The 20469-nt window shown below is 37.8% G+C and overlaps 2 protein-coding genes across 2 annotated transcripts in view; both read left to right on the forward strand.

Annotated features, from left to right (window-relative positions):
- nrm (nurim) overlaps positions 1 to 4340 on the forward strand; it is a 12989-nt gene extending 8649 nt beyond the window's left edge. Inside the window, exon 5 of the mRNA XM_081377410.1 lies at positions 28 to 4340. The gene's annotated coding sequence lies outside the window, so the exon portion shown is untranslated. The remainder of the gene's footprint in view (positions 1 to 27) is intronic.
- Positions 4341 to 5041: 701 nt separating this feature from the next.
- ppp1r18 (protein phosphatase 1, regulatory subunit 18) lies at positions 5042 to 17045 on the forward strand. The gene is made up of 4 exons (XM_081375737.1): positions 5042 to 5503; positions 6482 to 9967; positions 15919 to 16125; positions 16325 to 17045. Exons 2-4 carry the CDS (start codon positions 6563 to 6565, stop codon positions 16433 to 16435), a joined length of 3723 nt encoding a protein of 1240 aa, XP_081231863.1. The 5' UTR covers positions 5042 to 5503; positions 6482 to 6562; the 3' UTR covers positions 16436 to 17045.
- The last annotated feature ends 3424 nt before the right edge of the window (positions 17046 to 20469 follow it).

The following is a 20469-nucleotide window of genomic DNA, read 5'->3' on the forward strand; positions in this document are numbered from 1 at the left end:
AAACAGTTGTGTACATTTCTATTGCAGGATAGTTTGATGAATAGGAAGTTGAGAAGAACAGCATTAATCTGCAGCTCTCCTCCACGCCACTAGAGGACAGCGCTCAGAGCAGCAGCAACACGCACACGACTGAGTGATTGTTTTTTTATTGTGTTTTATAACAATAACTATAGGGGAATACAAAACACTTGAATCTATAAAAAATTAAGATCAGAATTCTGCTTCTTGTATCAAAAATCAATCCTTTTCAACCGCTGAGATGTGCGAACAGCTTTACCATCGTTCTGTATTGAAGTCAGAGAGTCTTAAAAAACTTCAAGTCAGTGGAAAATAGTCTACCAGTTTAGTACAGTTAACATACATGTTGCTTTATACAGTCAAACCAAAGATTATTCAGACACCAGATATAATATTTGATATCTTTCGACTAGTGTGATCAGGACACTATAGTTCATTTCTGTAAGTGAGGAGAGCAGAATAAACTAAATTGACATATTATACCCAAATATTCTTCATACAGTGACTTACGGAAGCCCTGAACCGCAACGTAAAAAAAAAAAAAATTTGTAAAAAAAAAAAAAAAAAAAAGTATGTAAAAAAAAAAAAAAAAAAAAATTATGTAAAAAAAAAAAAAAAAAAGCTATCATTTCGAGATTAAAGTCGAAATGTTTCGAGATTAAAGTCGAAATGTTTCAAGAATAAAGTCTTCCGTAGAAGTTGTGTGTGTGCTTGCCGTTATTTCACATTGCCGCACAGGCATTCATGCGTGTGCGTGCGTGTGTGTGTGTAAATACATGCGCTTGTGAAGTCGAACTGCCGTCTATAATAGACACTGTACGTTCTGGATACATTTTAAGTGCATCATTCTGTATCCAATCATTTGACCGGATCCCGTGATTCCCTCAAATATAATAACCACTGGTGGTTGAGGAAAGATTCCCTGAAATGATTGTAAAGCGCTTTTAAGTGTAGGCCTACAGTAGACATATGAAAGCGCTATATACAGTAAATGCCTCATTCATGCATTCATTCATTCATAAAGCTGGATATCTTGATCCAGTCTCACAGTATATTTTATAAAGTCCTATAGACTAATGTCATGTTAGACCTGTAGAATATCCCTTTGTTGAAAGCCCAGATAAAAGTAAAAAGATATTATTTTGTGTAGTTCCAGTTTACACACACACGCACGCACACGCATGAATGCCTGTGCGGCAATGTGAAATAACGGCAAGCACACACACAACTTCTACGGAAGACTTTATTCTCGAAACATTTCGACTTTAATCTCGAAATGATAGTTTTTTTTTTTTTTTACATAATTGTTTTTTTTTTTTTTTACAGATTTTTTTTTTTTTTTTACGTTGCGGTTTAGGGCTTCCGTAGTGTCTACCAGTGACATTTATAAAAAATTTGGGAGCAAAAATGATTGGGACACTTTGAGCTGATCATGTTTTGCTGAAGTGTGTGTTCTTTAATTGCTAATGCTCTTTTCACACACAGACTGAACACAATGAAGCATTGCTTGGTCACTGGTTGAGCTAAACTGGTATTATCTAATTGTGTAGTTAAATTTAACAGCTGACAGATATTCAACATAATTCATGTGTGAGACAGTCTAACAGAAGGACGGACAAAACCAGTCAAATATAATATTTTATTACCGTTTTCTAAACTATAGTGAATAAACTGAGATAATAAGAGAGATGTTGAAGGTGTCTGAATATATTTAAGTTTGACTGGATATGATATTTCCCAAATAAATTGAGAATTTGAGTTTATCCATTTCCAATAAACCGGAATCACAATCCATAAACAAGACCATTATATCAGTCATAGTGACAAACTGGTGAAACATCTCAAAAAGAAACAGAGAAACTTTGGAAACCAAAATAATTTGGCATAAATACAACTAAACATTGTTTCCTCTTTACAGACTTTAGATGAGCATGTGTGTGTGTGTGTGAGAGAGAGAGAGAGAGAGAGAGAGAGAGAGAGAGTGTGCGCTGTCTCTCTTCCTAACACACACGGGAGGACTTTACCTTTAATGCAATGGAATAATTAACAAATAACGCACATTTAATGACTCTATCTGTGTATCTCATCATTCCTGCGCTGTCACAGTACAGAGGATCATGGGAAATGTAGTTTTCTTTGCACAAGCCTCTTGCCTCATTAACAAACTAACTAAAGCTTCATTGCTATTCTTCTTCAAAGTTCAGATGTGCATGAACTGTTGACTTTAACAGCTGAAACGCATGATTAACACCAGTCTGACTCATCTTTAATGGTCCGGCCACTGGTATTCTGAGTTTCGGTGGCGTGACGGCAGCACAAGCACAGATGTGTGTGGGACACTAGCATATACTGCATAATGCACAACATAAACTGTCCAAATATGTTTGAATATTAGTGAGAAACATGATCTGCACACATCAATACACACCTCAGACAGCTTTATGCTGAATCTGTCGTCACATGATCTCATTACAGCACGCATGTTTGATTCTCAACTGTTGTCCAGTTATCATTTTGAAAATAAGTGTATTATTGTGCATTTCTGAGTAGTGTGTGCTGTACCGAAACACATCTGTCAGTGTTTATAGTTCCTCATCCGCCATGCTCAGTGTTTTCTACACGTTTACACTGTTAACTTAAACCTTGTGTGTTCATCGAAATAGCTTTTACAAATGAATCAAATACATTTTATTTAAGTCAAATTCTCTCTATTTTTAGTCCGCGCGAGATGAGCTGATGTGTTCTGGCTTCACAGGTCAAAGGTCACCAGATTAAATTGCTCTATTCAGCCCTTACGTGACACATTAAGAGTGACAAAACACACACACACTATTACAGACTCACACACACACAGAAACACACACTCTCACACACACACTCATTCTCACACACACACAGAAACACACACTCTCTCTTTGACACACACTCACAAACACACTCACTCACACACACACACACACACACACAGAAACATCTATCTCTCTCTGACACACACACACAGAAACACTCTCTCTCTGACAAACACACTCACAAACACTCACTCACTCACACACACACACACACACACAGAAACACACACTCTCTCTGACACACACAAACACACTCAAACACTCACTCACACACACACACACACACACACACACACACACAGAAACACACTCTCTCTTTGACACACACAAATACACACACACACTCATTCTCACACACACACAGAAACACACACTCTCTCTTTGACACACTCACAAACACACTCACCCACACACACACACACACACACACACACACACACAGAAACATCTATCTCTCTCTGACACACACAAACACAATCACACACACAGAAACACACACTCTTTGACACACAGAAACACTCTCTCTCTCTGACACACACAAACACACTCACACACACAGAAAAACACACTCTTTGACACACAGAAACACTCTCTCTCTCTCTCTGACACACACAAACACACTCACACACACAGAAACACACACTCTTTGACACACAGAAACACTCTCTCTCTCTCTGACACACACAAACACACTCACACACACAGAAACACACACTCTTTGACACACAGAAACACTCTCTCTCTCTCTGACACACACAAACACACTCACACACACAGAAACACACACTTTTTGACACACAGAAACACTCTCTCTCTCTCTGACACACACAAACACACTCACACACACAGAAACACACACTCTTTGACACACAGAAACACTCTCTCTCTCTCTGACACACACAAACACACTCACAAACACTCACTCACATACACAGAAACACACACGCACACATCCAGTGATTGTGGAGGAAATGTCGTTGGAAGGTTGTCTTGTGGTCAGTAGTGTAACGCCTCAGCTTTCGTGAGGACTTGTGTTTTGTATCTACTGCTTGTTTTTATATAATCCTATTATTTTTGACATGTTTTAGCCTCACTAAAGCCAGAGGTCTGCATGTGTCGGGACAGATCCTGCGCTGCACACCGACCTCCTGTGTTTTAACCATAAGTGTCATAACTACTGGAAAACATGCTTGTGTTTCGCTCTCTGGAAACGTCTGATGCTTGAAGTGTGTTTATAAGGACCTCAGAGTTAGTTGCTGGAGAATGTATTTTTACATGGTCAATGAACATGAAATTATTTTTGTATAAACTAAAGACATGAAAACAACTGCACTATTATAAGAGCTGAACACCACCTTAATGTTGTTTACACGGTGAAAGCCTTTTGTCTGTATCATGCTGTGTGTGTGTGAAGCGTTCATCACTCCACATCTGCCTCTGTTAGATCAGATCTTTCTGAATAAACACAATTCTGCAGCAAATTATGTGTTTTTATCTCGTAACTGAATTTGAAATTAAATGTATTTTTCAGGAATATGGTATTTAGCAACATGTGTGCTTATTATACAGTATAAAGGAATGTGCATTTTTAGGTGCTGTAACTGGTTTCATATATAAAAAATATAAAAGTTTAGGGTTCTTTGGCATATAACAATAGCAGAACTCGTTCCATAAGGAATCATGCATTGAAAGTTCTATAATGGGGCTATTAAACAAAACATTTGTAATATTAGTGATGTTTTTAACTGTCTGGTCTCACTTTATAGCCTTTTTATGGTTTTACATGAAGAAAATCTGACAGGAAAACTTGTGTGTTTATTCTATATAAACTAGCAAAAATGACAACTAGCTGAAATAGCCATAAAACCATATCTTCAGGTTCAACTAGTATTAGTAAAAACAAATATTCCTTATTGTATGGTTCACACACACACACACACACACACACACACATATATATATATATATATATATATATATAATTTTATTTTATTTATTTTTTGCAAAATTGAAATGCTGGTTAAACTTGTGTGACAAAATAAAATAAATAAAATATTTTTTGATAAATAAAATTGTTGTTAAAAAAATAAAAAATCCAATACCGGGATAACCTAAAAAGTATGTGATTATTATGTAATGAATAATTAAGAGCCCAATTAAGAGGAGTTTCTGAGCTGTGACAGTTATCTAAGAGCTGAGGTTAATTCCCGTGCCTCCTCACTCTCCCGTTAACGGCTCGCTGCTCGGGACACACACACACACACACACACGTGAGGAGATGGAGAACAGTCTTACTTAAACGTCTTTTCTCCGGCAACATGCTGCGTGTGCCTGTGATTCTCCTGCTGGAGTTTAATGTCATTATGGGATTACAGAGCGCCGCTAAAGCTGCTAATGTTTACTACACTGCCGCTCGGGTTCACGGGACACAAGATCACAGAACCACACAAATATGAAATAACTGCAGGTTTCCTGCTTGTTGTGTGTTAGAAAGGTCGCAGCTTCCCTTCTGCAGGGAGTGGATGAGTTATCAGGACTTTTGATGGTTTCTTTGGAGTTAAATGGAAAGATGAACGTCGAGCGAGTGGAAAACTTTATTCCGGTGAATCAGGAATTCGGTCATCCCACAAAATAAGGTAGGCTGTGTAAAAAATAATTACTTAAATGTGAATATTGTGTTTTAAAAAGATCAATATGTCAAAATAAACATATACAAATTATAGGCTTTAACATTTCAGTTCATACTATGGAGCATAAGCAGAATAATTGTTGCAAATTGTTTTTTTTTTTTCATGAAATAAATCATCCATGCAAAGACAACCGTGCAATATTAATTTATCTATCATGTTTAATTTTCTGATTGGTGTTTTTGTGTAAACTCCCTTATATCATTGTTTTGCTCTCTTGTTTTTTTTTAGATAATTATCCTGTTGTACAGCACAATGCCCAACTACTGTTGTTTTTATTGTGCTATATAAATTAAACTTGATTTGATTTGCTATTTGGATTGTTTATTAAACATGCAAACTTTATTGCATGTAAATGTGTACTTTAAAAAAACAAACAATTTGACATCATTACTATTTATCTGCAAAAAAAGTTAATTGCAAAACAAAATGGTGAGCAGTCACTGCACCTAAAATATGCTTCTTCTCTTGTCCATTCAGATTAATATTTTATATCTAAAATCAGAATAAAAACAATAAATGTTATGCAGAATAAAAATGAGTAAATGCTCATATATTTGTACTCCTAAATTACTTGAATTTTAAGGTATAGTTCACCCAAACTTTAAATATACTCATCCTCAAGTTGTTCCAAACTTGTATGAGTTTCTTTCTTCTGCTGAACACAAAATAAGAAATTACCCCATTGATTTCCATAGTATGGATAAAATAAATGGGACCCATCAACTGACATCCTTTAAAATATCTTCTTTTGTGTTCAACAGAAGAAAGAAACTCAATCAGGTTTGGAACAACATGATTAAATGATGACATTTTTGGTTGAACTATCCCTTTAATAGGATACTGGTAATATAAGATGGTTCATCTGACAAAGTGCATGACATAACCATTTTAGTCAAACCTAAAGTGTTTATTTTTTTTTGACAGGATTCCTGGATGTTCCTGTGTTCCTACAAAAAAATAAACTGATCAGTAAAACCGCACTGTTTCATCGAGTACCGTGTGGTTATGCCTCTACCGGCTCTACCGGAATGGAAGCAGCTTCTGCTGGAGCGAAAGCGAAGAGAGGAGGAGGAGAGGGACAGACGAGAGAGAGAAGAGGAGGAGCGGATGGCCAGCATGCCGGCCTGGAAGCGAGGGATCATCCAGAGAAGGAGAGCAAGGCAAGATGAGGAACGAGAGAGAGAGAGAGACGGAGGTCAGAATACTCCGGATGTCCTGGGAATCTCGGAGGATGTCGTCACAGAGCAAACGGATAGTAAACTCACACATCACCTTCAGACTGAAGTGCAAAAACAGATATCCAAAAAAGAAGCCATCAGCCCCATCCAACAGAACCCCTTCATTCGTTCCCAGAACAGCTTTCGGAGAGATAATAGAGGGAAGGAGGTGATTAGAGATGGAGAGAATGAGTATAAAAAGACCACAAATAATAGTGGAAGAGAAAGGAATAGGGAAACGGAGATTTGGAGAGGGCGGGATAGAGAGATTTGGGTAGAGAAGATGGTAAACAAAAGTGAAGGACGAGAGCGAGAGAGCGATCGAAGCACTAGGAGAGAAAGCAGAGACGCGGAAATCAGCAAATCCCAATTTTCTCCGGTCATAGGTCTCCGCACGATCCAGGCAAACAACATTATCATCATTGAGAGAGACAAAAATGGTAAGGAAAAACCGGATAGGAGGAATAAGGAGGTGGAGGAGGAAGAAAAGAGAATGAGGATGGATTTGAGAGAGTTTCTTGCTTGCGGAGGAAGCGTGACGGAGATTAGGGCGTCGGAGGTATTGATCATCAAGCCGTCCGTGATCGATGGGAGAAGGGAAACGGAGATTGTTGGGATGCCAGAAAGAGGGAACGGTGAAGAAAGTTTAGAGAGAGAAGGGATTTGGAGATCGATGCGCTTGACGTCGAGGACGGTTATTCAAAGAGCGGAGAGACTCCTGAACCACAAGGATAAGGCGTCTCAAGAATGTAGTGGACGGGTTAGTTTGCTGCTTAGTAAGTTTGGGGAACATCCCAAACCTCCGATGCGCTCCAAGAGCACGGATTGCTTCAACCGGCCGGGAAAGAATCGGGATAGATACAGCACTGGAGACCTGTTTGAGCAAGAGGATCAGAGTACGGAGGAGACGGAAACGAGTCCGACTTCTAGGAGTGTTCCCAAACGCTCCTTTAGCTTCTCGGACCGTGTGGTTTCCCAACAGGAGAACCGTGAGGGAAAGACAGACTTTAAGATGATGGAAAGGACGTATTCTGACCGAAGGGTCAAGACACGGGACCCTTCGGAGAATCAATCGAGGGTCACCAGGAGATGGGGCCGACCCAAACATGATGAGCCGATGCTTGAAAAGAGACAAAAAGAACGAAGAGTTGAAAATAAGAATGACTCTGTATGTGGAGAGACTTCAAGTGTAGACGGAGAAGAGGGATTCACTCGGGCCTCCGTTAAAAACCAAGAGGGGGTCGCATTCGCACAACGAATTCCCATCAAACAAGATGGGAGGGAAAGCAGCTCAGGAATAGAGATCAAAAGAGTGAGTGAGGAAAATGAGAGAGAAATTAAACAGAGAGAGAAGAGGGAAGATGTGCTGGTAAGTCAGACACACATAGAATTCAAAATGGAGGCAAAAACAGAATCTGAAAGGAGAGGGAATCAGGATGAGGAAACCATCGGAGCTTCAACACAATCCCATGGTTCATATATCCCATCCTCAGATGACAGTACTACCGATTTCTCTGCAGAAATCCGGTGCAAATGCGTCAACACTCCCTATGAAGATCCCAGTTGCCCGTCTATGGCCTACGCCGGACAAACACGCCAAGAAGAAGTCCAGTCAGATAAAGAACTTGAGAGGGCAGGGAATGTGTTTTCACATGGAGACGCAGACAAGATCTCAGGTGAAATGAGTGAACAGGATCAAGAAGAGCATCAGAACTTTCCAAAACGAGCCACAGATGAAATAAATTGTACCTCACAACTCCCACAGCAATCTGTAACACTGGGACTAAGCAAACTCTGCACCCAAGAGCGGGTCGCCATCCCCAGGGCTGTGTTTTACGGGGTCGATATATCAGCAGAACGGAGGACGAGTCTCCCTGTCGGGGACGGACAAATGGAGAGGAGAGGGAGCTGGAAGGCCGGTCGACCTTTGACCCGAGTTGAGTCTTTAAAAGAGAGAATTCGTCAAACGGAGAGGGAAAGACAGAAAAGCAGGGAGAATGATAAAGAAGAGGGCAACAGAGAACAGGAAGAAAACACACTACAGACTGTCAGACCGTTTGACGTCACACAGGACGCTTGCATGGCAAAGTCAAGCCCTCAACTTCCTCTTCCTGTTTCTCTGTCGCTCTTGCAGAAGTCAGACTCGACAGAAAGAGAAGTTGGGGAGATCTCTATCCGAGACGCTTTCCAGAGTGATATCCACCCCGGGAACGCGGACAGAGAGACCGAACGCCATGTAGAGATCGCTTGGGGAACGCAAGACACTGACGGAGGAGACGAGAAACAAGAGAGAGAGGACGAGCTGTTAGAGGAAGAGTATCTTCCTCCCTCTCTCTCTCCCTCCCCACCACTCTCAGACTCGCTAGACGCCATGAGCCGTATATATAACCTCAAGACGGTTGGGTCCAGGACTGCGGTGTGTATCAGTGAGAGATCAGCGGATCTGCCTCCACATAGTGGACCTCAAGGTAAATACAACCCTATTAGACAGGCGCCGTCACCGGATGTCCTGCCAGACACGGTAAAACTGTGGAATCATGGGAGGGACGGTGATAAATCTGAGACGGTTGAGTCGACAGGTGTTCAGATGGTACAGCGTCACGTGGAACGGCTACAGCTGAGGGAACCGGAAGCCGGATGTGGTTCCCAAACCGACAGAAAGGTACAGACCAGAATGGAGAAAAGCCGTACTGAAGAACCAGAGGTTAGGGAAGCCAAAAGACCAGACATCTTAAGAGAAACTCAAGCATCTACAAGTCCTAGATTCCCACAAGCCCAACAGAAAGTACCTCCTAAACAACAGTCGTTCACAATCAACGCCCGCAACACCGACTCAACAACGAAGCCTCCAGAACAAAGCTCTCCATCGTCATCCTCGCCTTGCACCGCATCCCCTTCTTCCTCTCCATCTCATCCTCTCTTTTCCATTAGAAGCGCCTCAGGTGGACCCGGTAAAAGAGGGAATACCATCACGATCACCCCTAGAAGACCTGCAGGGGTCTCTTCGTCTAGTAGCATCCCAACAGGGACTCCCAAAGTAGCGCCGCCGGCCAGTATTCCCACGCCTGCTCCCAGCAGCGCCAGGGAAACGGGGAAGAAGAGGTATCCCACAGCAGAGGAGATCGTAGTGATCGGAGGGTACCAGAACCTGGAGCGCTCGTGCTTGGTGAAGAGCAGGGCGACAGCGAAAGCGGTGAGTGTTTTCTGTGTTTGTGCATGACATTTACATCAAAAGCTTAAAAAGCTTCACTCAGACTTTTGATCGGTAAGATTTTTAATGTTTTTAAAATAAGTCTTGTTTGCTCACCAAGGCTGCGTTTATTTAATTAAAAATACAGTAAAACAGTGAAATATTATTACAATTTATGACAGCTGTGTTCTATGTGAATATATAGTAAAGTGTAATTTATTCCTGTGATCAAAGCTGTGTCACAGTGTCACATGATCCTTCAGAAATCACTCTAATATGAGGATTTGATGCTCAAGAAACATTTATGATTATTATCAGTGTTGAAAACAGTTATTTACATTTTTATTTCAGGATTCTTTGATGAATATATAGTTCGAAAGAAAATGGAAAGCTTTTGTAACATTAAACACTGCCGTTCAGAAATTTGGGGTCAGTAAGATTTTTTATTTTATTTTTTGGGGGAAATAAATAAAATAAATCAATACTTTTATTCATCAAGGATTAATTAAATCACTCAAAAGTGACAGTAAAGACATTTATAATGTTACAAAAGATTCTATTTCAAATAAATGCTGTTCTTTTGAACTTTCTATTCATCAAAAAATCCTGAAAATAAATTGTACACAACTGTTTTCAACATTGATAATAATCATAAATGTTTCTTAATCATCAAATCCTCATATTAGAGTGATTTCTGAAGGATCATGTGACACTGAAGACTGGAGTAATGATGCTGAACATTCAGCTTTGATCACAGGAATAAATTACATCTTAAATTACATTAAAATGGAAAACAGTTATTTTAAATTGTCATAATATTTCACAATATTACAGTTTTTTTTTGTTGTTGTTTTTTGCATTTTTAATCAAATAAATGCAGCCTTGGTGAGCAGAAGAGACGTCTTTCAAAAACATTAAATTCCATTTATTCTTACCAATCAAAAATTTTTAAACGCCAGTGTATATGCGTTGAAATTAATATGCAATTAGCATAATGCAATGTGTCTGTGGTTTAGTGGGATTTCTAATTTCAAAGAAACACCTGCACTTAGGAAGATTCCCAAGAATGAATCAAAGTGTGATCTCTCAAATAGTCAGGCTATATCTCTGTCGTCTTTGATTGTGGCCGAGGCAGTTTCTCAGTGTTAAGCCTGGATTAGGCTTATCTCTCACGCCATCACAGTTCACAGGTGAAGATTTAACTCATTAAATACTGCACAAAAAAAATGACATCAAAACATGTCTTTGGGAAACACTTGACTCGTTCTGCATTGTTCAGGAGTCGTTAAACAAACCTTTAGAATGAACCTCTTGGCTTGAAGGAACAAAACAAAAGCAAACAGAAGAGCCAGGCTGGCGTCACAGTGGAGTGTGTCTAAGAATAGCAGGAGGTTAATCTGCTGCAGTCGAGCTTCTTCAGTGCCGTTCACCCTGACACTGACCCAAATGCTTAAACTGACCCATGAAGTAGTAGTTATAGTTTTTAATGCTAAAAAGATCAGTTTGATTGAACTTGACGAATACGAGCCAAAAATGATAATATACAGTTCCGGTCAAACGTTTGGAAACGTACGATTATTAAATGTCTCTTAAGCTCACCATGGATGTATTTATGTCATAAATCAGTAATACAGTGAAATATGATTACACTTTAAAATATCTGTTAAATCAACAGATATTAATAGCTGAACAAATAAACATATAAAACAGCTGTTTTCTGTTTTAATTATTATTTATTATGTAATTTATTCCTGTGATCAATTTTCAGCTTCCTTACTTCAGTTTTCAGTGTCACATGATCCTTCAGAAATTCATCTAATATGATGATTTCAGATTTCAGAATTATTTCAAATATAATCTTTTGTAACATTATAAATGTCTTTACTGTCCCCTTTACTGTTTGATGAATTTATGCATCCTTGCTGAATAAAACGTATTATTAATATTTTTCATATTACTTAGCCCAAACATTTTAATGATAGTGTTTCATGTTTTCCACACACACACACACACACACACACACACACACACACACACACACACACACACACACACACACACACACACACACACACAAAAAAAACTTTTCAACACTGATAATAATCATAAATGTTTATTGATCATCAAATCATCATATTAGAGTGATTTCTGGAGGATCATGTGACACTGAAGACTGGAGTAATGATGCTGAACATTCAGCTTTGATCACAGGAATAAATTACACTTTACTGTATATTCACATAGAAAACATCTGTTTTACATTGTAATAATATTTCAAAATAATAAATAAATACAGCCTTGGTATTTAGAAGAAGACTTCTTTCTGAAACATTAAAAACTTTTGACTGGTAGCCTACTGGATGTGTGGATCTACATTTTGCACACATAAATATATATTTGCTCTAATGTTTTTTTGTTTTTTTTTTGCAAAGTAATAAATGCAAAGCTTGGTAATATATATTACTGAGATTCTGAGCTTCCTTGCAAACTGCAAAATTATACAAAGACAATGTCCTTCTATTGCATTGTCTTCACGGTTTATCAAAACACAAAGAAACCACAACTAATGTAGTCTCTGTTTCACGAGCAAACGCATCTAATGAGCCAAAACACTCACAACACTCACACACTTTATCAGTTTTAATCAGACTAACGAATCCTTCACTGATCAAGTTTACTGTGCACTATCACTGCTTTCAGTCACGTCTCACTTTTATTCTCGCGTTACAGCAGGGGGAATTATAGTTCGTAGGGAACACACCAGTGTGACCACAAGCCATTTATGATGGATCTGATATATCATTCAAGCGGACACACACGATACGCTGATGAACGCTTAGCTTCCCCAAACTAGCGCTGTAGTTCCTCCCTCGAGCTGCGAAAACACTGACACACACACTATACTGGAAACTTTCACTTCTGGAAACTTATCACATCTAACATCACCAGAGTTTGCTGGCATGAGATATGTGGTCGCTGCGATGTGGGGTTTGATGGCTGTCACCAAACAAAGCTTTCTGGAGTAAGTGGGACACAGCGAACACAAGAGCTCAGCGGAGCAGAACGAGGGAATGTGGACGCAGAAGAATGACCTTTTCATTTAGTTGGGTTTTCACAGGGAGTTAATAGAGCAGTGTGTTTGCATTGTGGCGATCAGCGTAACCACACACACACACACACACACACACACACACACACCGGAGTCAAATGTACATCAAGTAAAACACAATAATGAAATCGGACTCTTGAGCTAGAAGAACAAAAGCGTTTATGCTAATAATAAAACAGTTGCAGTGGAGAAAGCAATATTATAAAAGAAAGATCTGTTAGAAGCTGTTGTGCAATGCTTATAAACGCACACCGGATTTATACATTAGCATACAGTCATTTCATATTACATTATAATTAATGGCCTATACGTTAATGAACTGTTATCTTTCCCAAACTGGGGCTTCAGAGGCGAATGCAGGACGTTTGTGAATTGTTGAAATGCTAATAATTCATTAACTCATAATTTATTTTTTAATTAAAATGAATCAAATGAAATGCATACTAATTTTTTTTATATTTTATTTGTTTACCTGCATGTCATGTGACCATTAACTGACAATAGACCGTGAACATGCAAATGTGTTGTTAAATTACTGAAATATTAACTTAAAATGTCAAATAATTTAGCTGACACAAAAAGGTTTATGAATCCCTGCAGAATCCTCACATTTAATGCCATAATTATATGAAATTAAGGCTTTCTGCTAATTTTAAGGCCTTAATTTGTGCGTAAACCTTTTAAAGGCCTGCAGAAATAATATGCTGATTTGAAGCTCAATTGTTATTAGCTATTAATGCTGCTCAATTATTAATAACATCTCTGATTATTATCAATGTTGAAAACAGTTGTGCTGCTTCATATATACTTTTTATTTTTTCAGGATTCTTTGATGAAAGTTCAAAATACCAGAATTTCTGTCAGACATCTTGTGACCTTATAAATGTGTTTACTGTCATTTTTAACAAAAGTGCTGAATACAAGTGTTATTAATTTTTTGGCAACAAAACATACCTCAAAAAAATCTGAAACAACAGAACTATTTTCAACACTGATAATAATCATAAATGTTTCTTGATCATCATATTAGAGTGATTTGTGAAGGATCATGTGACACTGAAGACTGAAGTAATGATGCTGAACATTCAGCTTTAATCACAGGAATAAATTACACTTTACTGTATATTCACATAGAAATACAGCTGCTATAAATACGAATAATATTTCAATTTTTTGCTGTATTTACTGTATTTTTGATCAAATAAATGCAGCCTTGGTGAGCCTTTCTTTCAAAAACATGTAAATATATTCAGTATTCAGAAATGCGCATTAAAAGCAGAGTATCGCTTGAAACGCTAAACTGTCCACATGTATGAAGGTGATCTACATGTATTCATAAGCTCAACTCTGCATTTGACTAATGTGTGTGTTATTTAGCTGCAATATTTTGGGTTTTTTAAAGCAGTCTCGTGACAAACTCTCTTTTGCTACTTCCTCCTCAGATCCGTGTCACTTCCTGTAACACAGAATGCATTGAGCCAAAAGCAAGTTTTATCAGTTCATGCTAATTTGAGTTCACGTGTTCACGCGTTGTACAGCGGGTGTGTGAATGTGTGTCTGCTCCAAGAGTCATTACCCTGGTTTACACTCTGACCGCATCTAGCCTTCATTCTTCCTACTGTTCATGCATGCAGAAAATCTCGTACAGTTCCCATGATGCACTGCAGTGTTACCGCCGACCCCCTGCAGATCGACTGACGTCAGTCTCTTAATCTGGCGATTCTTCACTTTCCTCATCTCAGCCTTAAGTCACGATAATGCCTTTCTCTCTGTATCACGTCCTCTGTGTTAAAATCCTGTGCAAAGATAAAAGCCAGACTAAATTACACCGGTTCAGACCCATCGAAGCCCCTCTAGTGTAAAAGGGAGTCGTAATTGCACTGTAAATGCATTAATACCACCTTATATCATCTTTTTTTCCCACAAATTTGGAGTTTTGTAGTTTACACTGAGATCGTTCTCAAAAGCTTGCACTTTGAATCCCTGTTTATAAGAGTTTGCATGTTTTAGGCCCCTAAAATGCAAGATGCCAAACCGCATATAAAGTTTTCTGTTTTTACACCGAGTGGATCTCTGAGTGAGTGGAGGCGGGGCTCATCTGCATATTCATAGAACTGCGCATACTAAATAAGTCATGGGTGTCGAGTTACATTCAAGATATTTTAAAGCATAAAGATTTTTATTTATTTTTAAAGGAAAACCTGTTTAAATGGGTCATTTTGGTGAAGGGGGACTTAAACTTTAACAAGATGTTTGATGAAACTCTCATTTGCTTTCAGACAATTTTCACTCAGAAAATTGCTAGTAATTTTCACAAATAATCAGAAACTGATTCAAAGTAACTCTGAATTAAACATGACATTTTGAAGTAGGAAGACTTTGTAGGACTAGGAAATATTATTTTCTAGTAAAATGTACTACAATAATTTTTGTTTTATTTCCAACTTTGTAAAAATACATTTTCACAGTGTATTTACACTAAAATTGGATGTAGGATTTTGAATCAATTTCTACTAATTTTTTTTTTTTTACTATAAATATTATTGATTTTTTTTACTATGAATATGATGATAATTTGTTAGGCCTACATTTATAAATCTATCTATCTATCTATAAATCTAAAAAATAACCCTATGAATTTAAAACTCTCATGTAAACAAATGTGCATTGTTACACCAATCTGGAATGTGTCTTCTCTCTCTCTCTCTCTCTCTCTCTCTCTCTCTCTCTCTCTCTCTCTCTCTCTCTCTCTCTCTCTCTCTCTCTCTCTCTCTCTGTCTCTCTGTCTCTCTCTCTCTCTCTCTGTCTCTCTCTCTCTCTCTCTCTCTCTCTCTCTCTGCTGCAGGTGAAGGTGTGTTTCGACGAGGTCCAGCTGGAGAGAGTGTGTGAGTACCCTTCAGAAGACTGTGTGTTAGCGTCCCTCCCCTGCTCTCCTCATTCCGGGCCGGAAGACGGAGCGAGGGAAGAGGAGGAAGACGAGGAGGACGAGAGACCAGCGTTTGCGTCGCGCGGTGCCGTCAGTCAGAGCACAGGAAGGGTTCGGGTCCTAAAAGTGGGTCAGTGGCTTCTACATTACATCAAAACTAAAACAAGCAGAAATAGCAACTCTATTACGTGTTATAATTATATGAAATAAAAATCTATCTTTAGCACAACCCTGCTGCAGTTAAAAAAAACATTAATTGCACATTTAAAAAAAAAAAAATTACTGTAATTTTAAATGTTAATTTTTGTCTCTTTTTTTTTTCCAGATGAATCCTGCAAGCGACTTTCTAAATGACGAACCATGCCATCCTTTAGATTTAAAATTCTTTACTTTTGCAGGTGTACGCAATGATACATTTTTTAAAATGTGGCTTTAAAATCATTTTTTTTTTACATTTTTTTTCTCATTCTTTAGTTTTGCTTGTCCTGTTGGAGAATCAGAAATACTTTACAAGCACAATATCTGTTTCAAGTTCAGAGCTCTGATTCACACAATGATCCGCTCAGGTCCGATATGATGGTTTGCACAATTTACACGAGTTTTATGATTAAAACCTTTTATGGTTTGAAGGCTGTTCATTTAAAAAAAAAAATATATATATATATATATATATATAGCTGGAATAGATTTTATTTCATTTTATTGTATTATTCTGCATCACATTGAGGGAATTTATTTTTATTTATAAATGAAAATGAAATGCTCATCCTCTGATTGTCACGTGCTAAGAGTTGACTATCTTATGAAAGTATGGTTATGATTAATAAAGATTAGAATAAATGCTGTTATGGAACAGTGATATGATATTTGTTTATAAAATAGATCCGTTTTCATCATGAGATTGTAAAATAGAATTTTGTCATTGCACATAGAATTATCTGAGTTGATGGGTCACCCTTGGATTTTTTACAATGCAATCAAATAAAAATCCAATTTTTGTATTGTTTGTACTTGAATAACAGTTTTCAACTTTACAATGAAATGAATAAGCACCTTTAAAATATTAATAAACATTACAGACATACAGTTTGTGTGTGTGTTATATAAAAAGGGAGTAGTCTACAATCTTTGACTGGTTGTTTTTTATCTATTCTATTGCACACTTGTATTACAGCGCCGCCTTCTGGTTATTCACAGTAACGAATGATTCTCCACATTAAATCATCTGAAATATTATTGAGAAATATCAGTCCCTGTGGACAATTAAATCAAATGACCAATTTATAGATTAAATCATTTATTTAAATGTAGGCCTACTGCCTTTGTTAAATTTCATTAGAGATTGTTTTTGCTCACATCAGTGGTATACTTCAGACCAAAATAAGCTTTCAGGTGAAATGTTGTATATTTGTAGAGTTATTTGATTAGGTATCCCTCACATATAACATAAAAAACCCAGTTTGGTTAATATGTTCCTGATTAATACTAATAAAAGAAATTACAGTTGGCTTTAAGTCCATCAACGTCCTTCAATGAAAAAAGGCCTACTGTGGATGTATGTTCCCTTACAAGTAAGTCTCATGTATTATAACAACTATAGGCTAGTAATTAGTTCCATAGTTCATAACCAATGATACTTACATGAAGCCCATGGCATCACACTTAAAAGACAACCATGGTCCATTGATTTTGGAGAATCAGTGTAATAGTGTTAGCTTGCTAATATCCGATCTTACCTGCGCGGTCTACCCTCGAACCAAGAGCAGCAAACTCAACCTGACATTAATAGGCCTACAAATTGGGTTAATTAGCTGTTTGCTCCTGTTGCGCGATTAAAAATTACACCTACGATGTCAAATCACGCTGGTATCCGTGAATCAAACGACACGAAACGCCACTGAATCGACACCGATTTAATGATCACGTGGACATCTAAAATGTGCTTCAGAATTTGCCAGGATAGACTATAGCCTAGCCTACCTAGCCTACTGCTTTTATTATGTTTTTTTTTTTATTCTGAACTGTTTTTTATCCTTTTTGCAGCCAGTCATCACTTGAATAGCCTACATATTTTCCCAAATCATTTCACATTCTCGATGAGCGGGAAAATCCCAACGGCTCTCGCGCGGTTTAGTGTGTGACTGAAACAACTGTTTTGTTTTGTTTTGTTTTGTTTTAATATGAAGTGGATAACCTCACCCCCATGTCATAATGTAAGTTTTAGAGATTACAAAAATATGCCATATTAATACTATACAGTATATGGTGATCGGTACCAGTGTTATAGGCTATTATAGGCTAGTACCATGGTATTACCATCAATGTTGGCCTACAGTAGGCTACTTTACTGCTTTGTAATATCTACACGACCACGAGTTTTTATGCTGTGTTGTTTTTATGTTTTATGTGTATTGTATTTTAACCTTTTCAACTACAGTATATTCCAATATAGGCTTATAATGCACTTGAATGTTTCTCAAACCGTAAATAGACTGTTTTGTAAGGACAAACCAGCACTAGATGGCAGCAGAGGACTGAATTCTGTGATAAACTTCATGCTCATCAGTAAAGAGGAAAGATTTCCACTGCTTGGACCCCAAATGGGTCTGATCACATGATCTCTGAATCCCTCCATCGCCATTTCTACATGTCAGTCAACAGCCATTTTTAGAGTGAGTGTCAAGACACCTGCTGATGATGGACCTGCCCCGGGACTCTCATCAGCTCTGTTCCTGCACTATAATCTCTCTGTACTCGTTAAGAACTCTTGTGTGGTGATTAAAGAGGGTGTAAATATATGCTCTGACAATGATTCAATTATGATTCTTCACTAAATGATGCCTCATGAAATCAGGAATTTGATCAGGGTTGATTATATTCGATTTGATTATTTTGGATGACCCTCCACATTTGTGTCTTCAGCATATTTACAAACATTTTGAAATGATTAAAATAATTGTAAAATATAAAAATTATAAAAAAGTAAAATATAGACAAAACAATAGACCTGGGGTCGGTTGCATAAACATCCATTATCTTAAGACATCCAATTTACGTTTTATTGTAACTGATTTAAAAAAGAAAAATATTTGTCTGATTTGTAAGACTAGTCTAGCGGTTTATGCAACCGGCCACAAGTTGATTTTACATTCATAGTTGCAGGCATTGTATTTTTAATAAGAAATCAATGCGTTTATAATAATAATTATTTTTAATTCTGTAGTAATTGCATTGAAATTTCATTGTCAGACTGATGCATAACGGCACATTTCTATTATGCACAGATGTGTGTGTGTGCAGCATCAGCCTGATGTTGTATTAGTTTAACAGCAGCTTGATTTAGAATTAATTTGCAAATATTGCACGTTATTTGTTTTGTGTGTGTGTGTGTGTGTGTGTGTGTGTGTGTGTGTGTGTGTGTGTGTGTGTGTGTGTGTGTGTGTGTGTGTGTGTGTGTGTGTGTGTGTGTGTGTGTGTGTGTGTGTGTGTGTGTGTTTTGCTTTCTTGTTGTTTTGGGGCCTATTTGAGCATATGTTGTGTATTCTCTTTGCTTTATCATGGTATCATGATTTATGCTTTTGATTTGCTATGAAACATCTGCTGAGAGCATAAACATGAAGAGCGGTTTTAATGCATCAGGAATCTCATGCAGTCATTAACAGATTGCTGTTAATCTCATCCCATGATCCCAAAAGTTTCTCCTGTTTTGTGAAGGCTGCTGTGCTGTGTTATGAGTGTGTTTTTACAGAAACTTGTTCATATGGAAATGCATATGTCTGAGTAATAAAAGCGACGTTCTGTCAGATGTGAGATGTGGCTTTCTCACTGTGCAGGGGGTTCAGGCTTGAAATAGTTCTGTTCCCAAAAGGCAAGTCACACCAGCGAACACGGATAGCTCTCACAGACACTCTCACCAGTTAATTACACCTCGATTGTAGTTCTGTTCAGATCCTTGAACACTCACTGTGTACCTGATGTGTGTGTGTGTGTGTGTGTGTGTGTGTGTGTGTGTGTGTGTGTGTGTGTGTGTGTGTGTGTGTGTGTGTGTGTGTGTGTGTGTGTGTGTGTGTGTGTGTGTGTGTGTGTGTGATCCAGAGATTGCATTGCTCTACCTGAGCGCAACTTTAGTTTTCACCGTGTTGCACAGATATGAGGACTTTATTAGAGCTCATGCAAGCCCAACATTCATCAATCTTTGCCATAAGCTTTAGATACTTATAGACTATTCATCCTCCTTTACAAATAATGGTAACACTTTACAATAAAGTTCATTAGTTAACATTAGTTCATGTATTAACTAACATGAACTAACAATGAGTATTTGTTACTGTATTCATTAATCATTGTTAATGTTAGTTGATATAAATCCAGCTGTTCATTGTGTGTTCATGTTCACAGTGCATTAACTAATGTTAACAAATACAACCTTTGATTTTAATAATGCATTAGTAAATGGTGAAATTAACTAAT

Source organism: Scardinius erythrophthalmus (assembly GCF_964197995.2).
Source record: "Scardinius erythrophthalmus genome assembly, chromosome: 10".
Classification (NCBI taxonomy): domain Eukaryota; kingdom Metazoa; phylum Chordata; class Actinopteri; order Cypriniformes; family Leuciscidae; genus Scardinius; species Scardinius erythrophthalmus.